General features: G+C 32.7%; 1 protein-coding gene across 1 annotated transcript; it reads left to right on the forward strand.

The window, feature by feature from the left end:
- The first annotated feature begins 614 nt into the window (after positions 1–614).
- Positions 615–9,813, forward strand: LOC149414318 (uncharacterized). The gene is made up of 4 exons (XM_089644313.1): positions 615–745; positions 1,974–2,170; positions 6,740–6,889; positions 7,441–9,813. The coding sequence occupies exons 2-4, from the start codon at positions 2,020–2,022 to the stop codon at positions 8,844–8,846; spliced, it is 1,707 nt and encodes a 568-aa protein (XP_089500439.1). The 5' UTR covers positions 615–745; positions 1,974–2,019; the 3' UTR covers positions 8,847–9,813.
- Positions 9,814–10,478: the final 665 nt, after the last annotated feature.

Here is a 10,478-nt window from a genome sequence, read left to right on the forward strand (position 1 = left end):
GGCCTGTCAAAAGCAAATCGGCGTGACGGAACATGAAGTGATCCAAAAATAGTACATTCTCTAACGGCACGACGGCGAAAAAAAACCAAATGTTAAATATGTTTTTGGTACAAAAGTTTCCTTGTTAAAACTTAATATTTTTACTGGTGAACCTGCTGCTTGGAAATATAACAACTGCGGAATTTCTTCGGTGAGTTGAGAGTTTCCAGTTTTGATCGCCGTGAGGTTGCAATTAAATTTTGTAACGGTATTTCAGTATAAATTCGGGTCTAAGTTTACGAGTTTTAGTTTTTTGGGTCCGGTCGCCTACAAACTGAAATGAACCTTATGGTCGGTTGAAGTTGAGGGGAAGAGTGGTCGTTTTTTGCCTGCAGACCACCGTTTTACTTATTTTGCGCTACGGCTATGCGGAATTCGCCCGAATCATACGATTTGAATTTGCTCAATCAGAGGGCTGAAACCGTCCAAACGATAGCGTTAAAATATTTTCAGATTTATGAAACATTTTTATCAAAATATCTAAATAAACATACAAAATAACTCAAGTTATTTGATAAAAGCAAATATATAATTTACTGTCTATGACTTCATTATTGTCTATGTACAACTTAGCAATAATTTTGACACATCCTTTCTTCACTGCCAGTTGTTCCATCATGTTTCCAATCTGTAACTCTACATAATACCCTTTCAACGTTCAACCCGCGCAGTTAGATTTATCATCCCACACTTGTGATAGTTATTGGTAAGTAATAATATTCATATTTATTTTGGTAGCAGCCGTTATTCCAAATCTAACTGAACGACCACTGATCTTTAATTTGAGCTATGGCAGGCTAAAACAAACAACCGCGATGTATCTAACGTGACCTAGTTTCTTATACCAAGTTGTATGATTCGAACATAAATAGAATAATTAGATGTCAACCTTGACTTAAGCACTATTAAAGTGAGACAGCAACACTGTTTATATGCTTCTATGATAAGTCATCAAACTGACAATTCAACACACCTTTTAAAAATCATATAAGGTCAATAATAGTGATGAAACAAAATTTAGGCTAGATATTTAACCTAGTTTTTGCATCACTTTTCATGGCTTTCCATCACTTTTTAAAAAATGTATGTTGAGTTTTCATTTTGATTAGTTATCCAGTCACCAAATTAAATAAATTTATAAGCCGTTATAATTGCACTAATGATACAGAAATTAAATAAAAATAATTCATTAAATTTGCATACCATTTGCGCCAGTTTGCTTATAAATAATTTCAAAAGTATGTCATACAAGATGGTTGCCAGGCATTTGGATATGGATTCAATGCCATTCATAAAAAATCGCTATAATGCTCTGTCCACGGCTTTTAGTTTAATGCTACGGTATATCTGCTCACTCTTTCTTCCTCTAATCCAAGTCTCTGATTGCTTATACGTCAGTCATAGTAATATCCATTGTTCTCATATCGTGTATTGACAAAATCCATTATGGTGTACGAAAGTAAAAAGAATTCTTTAACAATACACTCAATCTTTAGAGATAGATATTATAATGTAGTATATGTTGGGTTATTGCACGATTGGTGGCGATTCTCTCAAATTTCAGTTATTTGTGAAAAATTCAAACATGTATTCAATTTTTTTTATAGAAAAACAAAATTTCGGATTCATTACTGAAAATAGTACAATCCTTAAATACATATTTGCATGCCCTAAACTAAACACTTCATTTTCCGAACACCACTATACCCACTAACGAAAATATTACTTTGGAAAATCACCACCAGAAGAATTAATGAAATTCTATTATTGTTCTCTTCTAATTTTGAACACTTTCAAGAAATATGTTAGAGATATCAGTAACAAAAAAACTGTTTCCCCTATTTCCCCCTGTATTTATGTGTGAAAAAAACTTTTGTTAGTAAAAATAAATAAATGTAAAGGTCATTCACTTCCATTATCACTGATCTTTTCAGGTATGTTTGTTTTGGTTTGAAGCTGTCGCTACCACAGGGCAGTGCCATGAATCTACTAAATCCAGATAATGTTTCCATCAAGACGGAACCAGGGCCCCAGGAAGAAGACGGTGAAATACCGTACACGGATATAGACATCGACCTCCAAAATGTAAAGAATGAATGTTTGCAATATGCGGAGAGTATTCCGTCAGCCAGTAAGTTGCATATGCTAAAAATTTAGGACATTAAATTCGGATGTTCTAAATTCATGACCGTTTTGAAATGTCGTGTCGAAAATTTATTTGTGACATGATTTAAGTTACATTCTTTATTGTATGTTAAAAATACACATATATTGATGGAAGAAAACATCATTCCTAACTACCATACTCCGCAATGAAAGTGCTCAAGAAAAAACGTCGTTTTATGCTGAAGAATCGGAAGAATGTCTGAAGCGGACATCTTGGTGTTTCTTATTTCTTATATAAACCATATAATTTTTTTTATTTTTTTTATTATTTATTGAGTTAGTTCATATATTTGAATATAAACTAATATAAACAAGATCATATTTCATTTTGTAATTTTACATATTTTTACAATAAATATAACATTTCTTTTTAAATACATTCATTCTTCCTTCATTCTTCAGACTTTCAGGCATTTCATCATACATTTTTAGTCCTTTGTACATTAGGCAGTTCTGTGATTTTGTTTTTTTCATATGTGGCAATCTAATCCTATTTACATTTCTGGTTTCGTAATTATTAAATCATTAAAAATAATTCTAAAAAAAATTAATCTCTATTAAAAACAATTTCATCCTTAAAATATTTTTGCATTTGGTTGTTCATGATTTTATGTACAAAAATTAACACATTAAATAATAGTCTCTTTTTTATAGAAATCCAATTTAGCTGTTCTCTCATTTGATCTATGCTTGCGTATTTTCCTTTTCCTAGTATACATCTCATAGCTCTATTCTGTATAACATCTAGCTTGTTCAAGTTTCCTTCATTGGCCAAATACAACAAAGTAGAGCAATAATCTAAATGTGGAGCAACTACAGTTTTATAAATCAGCTCTGTAGTGTTTCCATTTAGTTTATTTCTTAATCTTCTAAGAAAATTGACTTTTTTAGATACCTTCTTTAGCACATATTCAAAATTTGCTGCGAAAGTTAGTTTTGAATCTAGTATCACACCCAGGTACTTAATTTCATTTACTTTTTCAATTTTTTCGTCATTAATTGTCAATTTTATCTCTGTGTTATGCGTTTTGTTGCCCATTTCCATATATTTTGTTTTGTTGACATTCAGTTTTAATTTGTTTAATTTCAGCCATTTCGCTATATTTTGTAGGTCTTCATTTAATTTATTGATTGCATCTATATACTCTTCACATGAAATATAGATTAATGTATCGTCTGCAAATAATCTAATTTTGCAATGTTTTATGGTTTTAATTATATCATTAATGTAAATAATTAATAGAATTGGACCTAATACCGACCCTTGTGGAACACCGAGGTTGTTTTCTATCGGTTCTGATTCTGAGCTTTCCACTTTTGTTACCTGTTTTCTTTCATGGAGATATTCTTTGAAAAGATTTAGAGCTACTTCAGAAAGACCTATATCTTCTAATTTTTCCCAAAGTTTTTTTCCTTTCTATCGTTTCAAATGCTCTTTTAATATTTAAGAATGCTGCAATGGTGATTTTTTTATTATCTGTTTCTTTCTTCTATGTATCAATCACAATGTTTATTGCAGCTTAACAAGAGTTATTATTACGGAATCCTGATTGTTCGTCACATAATATATGATGTTTTTTCAAATACTCAACGAGTTGTTTCTCTATTACAATTTCTAGTACCTGTTCGTATTTTGGTAACATATTTATAGGTCTAAATTCTTCACATTTTCTGGTATTAACAACTTTCGGAATCGGGATCATAATAGATGTTTTCCATGTGTTTGGAAATTTTCCACTTCTTAACGATTCATTTATTATGTTCAGTAGATGAGGTCCTATCACTGGCATTGTATCCCTTAAAACTGTAAAACTTATTCCATCTGGACTCTCTTTTGATTTGGTGCTGTTTAGAATCTGTAAAAGAAATGTTTCATCAATCTCTTTAAACACAGGTTTTTCTCGGTTTAGGGGAACATTTCTCACGCGGTTGTCTTCCTTCAGTATTGGTATACTCTGATGTAATTCCGTTATGCTGTTTACAAAATATTTGTTGAAGCAGTTCTGTATGCTACCCTATATCTGATGTGTAAATTCAATGTCATGTTTCATCCCTTCATCTTCAGTTTGGATTAATCCTTTTATGGTTTTCCACATTTTTTTAGTGTCTCCTTTTTCACAGATAATTTTATTTTTGAAGTAATCGTTCTTACAAACTTTCAGTTGTTTTTGAGTATTTATTTCTTGCATTTTTGAATGCTTTCCAGTCTTGTGAGTTTCTTGAGATTTTTGCAATTTTGTACAGTCTATCTCTTTCATATTGTATTGATTGTAGTTCTATGTTATACCATTTATTTGTTCCTATTATTTTAATAGTTTGGATTGGTATTAACTGGTCGATTACTTCTTGAAGGTTATTTATTAATGATTTAGACTTTTCATTAAATTCCATTTGATGAAATTCATTCATATCACCAAGAAGTTCAATTAACCTTTCACTGATATATTTTTTATAATTTCAGTATTTTATTACTTTGCTGGTTTTCGTATTAGTTCTTTTTGTGTTATCTGTAATGTGGATAAGGTTATGGTCGGTTATTTTTGGCTCATCTAGAACTTTTACATTCAAATCTAATCTGTTGGATATCACAAGGTCAATTAACGTCCTGGATTTATCCGTTATTCGTGTCTCACTTTTAACAAGTTGTTTCATTCCCGATGCTTGGATAATTTTTTTAAGTCTTTTAGTATATGTATCATTCAAATTTTTGAAATTTATATTAAAGTCACCAGTTAGGATATTGTCTTCTTCTTTTTCGAGGTTTTGGGTGCACTAGTTCTCTATAAATGATAGAAAGTCTTTGGTACTTGCATTTGGAGAATGGTAAATTACTCCGTATACTCCTTTCTTATATTCAGAAGTTATCCTGATCGCTAGTATCCAGCAGTTCTTTTCGTATTTTGTGTTAGAAATAACTTCATATAATATGTCTTTTTTGATAATTATTATTGCTCCCCCTGTGTGTCTACTGTAGGAATCACAGCGTATTGTTGTATAACCTTGAAAAGTAACTTCGCTGTCTTCAATATCGCATGTTATGTGAGTCTCGCTTAACATTACAAGTGCAGGATCATTTCGTTCAATCAGTGTCTGGATTTCTTCATTATTCGATATCAGACTCTGAATATTTAAATATATGATTCCTTGCACTTGGTTGCTTTTTATAAAAAAATTACCTTTTTCTTCTCCAATTCCAATTTCCTTTTGTATACTGAACATTCGAAGCTCCATGCTGGATGATTTGTGTCTAGGTTTATCTTCAACTTGTTTTTAGTATTAATACAATTATTAATAAAAATATCATACCATGTAAATTTTTATATTTACCTATTTTGAAGGTAATAATTAATTTATTTTATTGTTAAGGAACATTTACAGACTATAAACATGAAAAAAAACATAAGTCAACAGTCCACTTAAAAATGTTCACATCATTCACAGCCCCTACCTTACTCCGCCTCACAACGCCGCCCAACCGGGTGGTGACATAGTTAAGTTAGTTTGTGAGGTGTCACATAAAAAAAAAAAAGTTTAAGTGTCATTTTACACTGTGTATTAAGAATAGATAACAGCAAAACGTGAACAAGGCAAAAAAAGAGATATAAAAAAATTAAAAAAACATATAGATCAATATGTGAAATCAAAAACAAAGAAACATTCTCAGTTTATAAAAAATAACATGAAACATTCACAATCTATTGCTAATTTGCTGTTTAAAATAAGCGAGACTATTTGCATATATATCTATGTAGTTACACTCAATAGAATTGTACAGACGACAAATTCGAGACAATGGATTGAAGTATGCTATATTGTTCTTAAAAAATTCTAGATGGAATAAATTCTGCCTTCTTAAATTACGTCTATGAGGAACTTTAATAAGAATATTTCTCAGACAATGAGTTGCTTCAAGCTTGTCATGAACAATTTTGTGTAGACATATTAAGTCAGCACATTGTCTTCTTTTATCCAGGGTCGTTAAGTTAAAGTTTTGGAGTCGTTCCTCGTAAGACTGGAGTACGGCATTTAGTCCAAGTTTAAATGATAACAATCATAAATTTGTTTTTTGTGCAGATTCAATAGTTTTTGAATATTTCAAGTAGTGTGGGTTCCAGATAACACTCCCATATTCCAATATGCTTCTGACCAATGAGTGGTACAAGGTTATATTGGATTGGGGATTATTGAATGGCTTCGATATTCTATGTATAAATGCAATCATTTTCATGGATTTACTCGTGATATATTATGAATATAATATATAATCAAAGAGAAAAGGATATTAAAATAAACGAATAACGGTCACAACTTGCAATTGAACCCAGGATCTCTTGTATTTCTGAGACAGGCGTCCTTAATAAAAACAAGTCTTCAAAACGTCGTGTTAATCCTGAATTCAGTGACATTTATCTTTTTATTTGTCTCGATCTTGTTCTGTTTCATGTTTTTATTTTATTTAAATCTTTCTACTAACACAAATACGTTTTGATGTACATCCATTATCGATATAAGTATTGTTGTTTTGTTTATCCAGGTAGCATTGATTTGGAGACAGTTACCATCAAGGCGGATCTTCGACCCCGAGAAGATGAAGGGGGATATCCGTACGTGGAGATCGACATTGACCTGCCGGATATTAAAAAGGAATGCTTAGAACGTTTCGAAAGAATTACCCACACATCAGGTAAAACCGATTATTGAGAACACGTCAAACAATTCGTGCTCTCCAATGTTTTACATTTTTATGAATTCAAAGTGCTTATGTTATCTGGTATCACTCTGTTCTCTCCGGTATGGTTTAGCAATGTACGTATATTTTACAGGTTGCATAAATGTGCAACCTGTAAAAAAGGCGTTAACCATCAAGGCGGATCTTTTACCCCGAGAAGATGAAGGGAGATAAATTTCCGTGGCCTTCGCGATGTTAAAAAAACTACTTAGAACGCTTTGAAAGCATTTCCCAGACTGCAGATCAAACCACGTTTTTATGTAAGTTTTAATAATTCCAGCTGCTTGTTTTGAAAAACAAGTTATTTATTTGATTTTCTTAAAATTACCGGTTTCGCTTAGTACAAGCATTTTCAGTTCGATGATAAATCAACACACTGACGACTTATCACACATTTTAAAAGTGTGATAAAGCTAGACAAATCTTATAACCTATTTACGCTGTACGTAGGTTATAAGACTTGTTTAGCTTTCTATATACGTATTTTTTTCCTAATTTGTCGACAGATCTAAAGACGCATCCTGTGGAAAAATCATTATTTTTCTGTTCTCAAAAGAGCCGTCTGATGAGCCACACGCCGACTCACAGTGGAGAAAAACCTTTTTTATATTCCGAGTGCAACTATTCATGTTCCCGTAAGAGCCATTTGAAAGCCCATATATTGACTCACAGTAAGGATAAACCATTTTTATGTTCCGAGTGCAACTATTCATGTTTACGAAGGAGCGATCTAAGGAGGCATATGCTGACCCACAGTGGAGAAAAACCTTTTTCATGTTCCACATGCAACTTTTCATGTTCTGAAAAGAGCAAACTAAGGAGACATATGCTGACCCACAGTGGAGAAAAACCTTTTTCATGTTCCGCGTGCAACTATACATGTTCTCAAAAGAGCAATCTAAGGAGCCATATGCTGACCCACAGTGGAGCAAAACCTTTTTCATGTTCCGAGTGCAACTATACATGTTCTTCAAACAATAATTTGAAGAGACATATTCTGACCCACAGTGGAGAAAAACCTTTCTCATGTTCCGAGTGCAACTATTCGTGTTCACTAAAGAGCAATCTAAGGAGCCATATACTGACCCACAGTGGAGAAAAACCTTTCTCATGTTCCGAGTGCAACTATACAAGTTCTCAAAAGAGAAATCTAAGGAGGCATATGCTGACCCACAATGGAGAAAAACCTTTCTCATGTTCCATATGCAGCTTTTCATTCTCTCAAAAGAGCGATCTAAGGAGGCATATGCTGACCCACAGTGGAGAAAAACCTTTCTCATGTCCCGAGTGCAACTATTCGTGTTCACTAAAGAGCAATCTAAGGAGCCATATACTGACCCACAGTGGAGAAAAACCTTTCTCATGTTCCGAGTGCAACTATACAAGTTCTCAAAAGAGAAATCTAAGGAGGCATAATATGCTGACCCACAATGGAGAAAAATCTTTTTCATGTTCCATATGCAGCTTGTCATTCTCTCAAAAGAGCGATCTAAGGAGGCATATGCTGACCCACAGTGGAGAAAAACCTTTCTCATGTCCCGAGTGCAACTATTCATGTTTACGAAAGAGCGATCTAAGGAGGCATATGCTGACCCACAATGGAGAAAAACCTTTTTCATGTTCCATATGCAGCTTTTCATCTTCTCAAAAGAACTATCTAAGGAACCATATGCTGACCCATAGTAGAGAAAAAACTTTTGCATGTCCCGAGTGCAACTATTCATGTTCACGAAAGAGCAATCTAAGGAGCCATATTCTGACCCACAGTGGAGAAAAACCTTTCTCATGTCCCGAGTGCAACTATTCATGTTCACGAAAGAGCAATCTGACGCGCCACATGCTATCTCACAGTGGAGAAAACCTTCTTCATGTTCCGAGTGCAACTATACATGTTCTTCAAACAATCATTTGAAGAGACATATGCTGACCCACAGTGGAGAAAAACCTTTTTCATGTTCCACATGCAACTTTTCATGTTCTGAAAAGAGCAATCTATGGAGCCATATGCTGACCCACAGTGGAGAAAAACCTTTCTCATGTCCCAAGTGCAACTATTCATGTTTACGAAAGAGCGATCTAAGGAGCCATATGCTGACCGACAATGGAGAAAAATCTTTTTCATGTTCCATATGCAGCTTTTCATGTTCTCAAAACAGCTATCTAAGGAACCATATGCTGACCCACAGTAGAGAAAAAACTTTTGCATGTCCCGAGTGCAACTATTCATTTTCACGAAAGATCAATCTGACGCGCCACATGCTAACTCACAGCAGAGAAAAAACTTTTTCATGTTCCGAGTGCAACTATTCTTGTTCTTCAAACAAAAATTGAAGAGACATATGCTGACCCATAGTTCATAAAAACCTTGTTGATGTTCCATATGCAACTTTTCATGTTCTCGAAAGAGCCATCAAAGGAGCCATATGCTCACCCACAGTGCAGAAAAACCTTTTTCATGTTTCATATGCAACTTTTCACTTTCTCGAAAGAGATATCTGACGCACCATATGCTGACTCATACTGGAGAAAAACTTTTTTCATATTCCGAGTCTAGCTATTCATGTACTCGAAATAGTAGTTTGACACAACATATGCTAACTCACAAAAAGGATTAACTTTTTTCATGTTCCGATTGCGACTTTTCTCGAAACGGAAATTTTATGAGACATATGCTGACTCACAGTGTAGAAAAACCATTTTCATGTTCCATGTTCAACTATTCATATTTATGAATAAAAAGAACAGTAGAAAATAACCTTTTTCATGTTACGAGTGCCCCACATTGATTTACTCGGGAAAAACCTTCCTCATGTTCCAATTGCAACTATTCATTTTCTACAAACGGATGACTTAAAATTCACTGCTGTTCCCACGGTGGAACCAGGTTTGTGTGTATATATATACATGTTAGATATTTTGATATTGTATGTTTAGATGTTTATGAATATTTATAATATATATATATATATATATATATATATATATATATATATATATATATATATATATATATATATATATATATATATATATATATATATATATATGGATCGAAATTTTCGCTAATAAACCTGGATATTTTAATCATATGTCTAAAATGTCTCGATCATACAACGATCTTGCTAAACCACATACTAGTATAGATATTTTCGAAAATAATATAACTTATTTTAAAAGATATCTCCACAATCTCTGTACCTACAAAAAAAATAATTATTTTTCGATATTTGATGGTTTGATATTTTCTATTATATACCTAATTTAAAAATATTTTTCTAAATTATTATGTCTTTTAATTTTTGTAATATTTAACTTTGTTTAAAAATACTGATATTGTTGTTTTTGCTTCTGTGAATGTGCAAATGTGATTGCTGCAGACGCATTAGTATTTGCACGTTAAGTTATTTTATACTTCCCACAAGATTGTACTTTAAATATTCTGTTTGTGCTTCAAGAAAAATTTAAAAAAATATATTCTAAATAAAAATAAAACAATTTGTCCAGTTCACAAAGAGTTCACGAAGACGAATTCTGAGGAAAATGA

Source organism: Hesperophylax consimilis, chromosome 20 (assembly GCF_061612785.1).
Source record: "Hesperophylax consimilis isolate HC1 chromosome 20, BYU_Hcon_1.0, whole genome shotgun sequence".
NCBI lineage: Eukaryota > Metazoa > Arthropoda > Insecta > Trichoptera > Limnephilidae > Hesperophylax > Hesperophylax consimilis.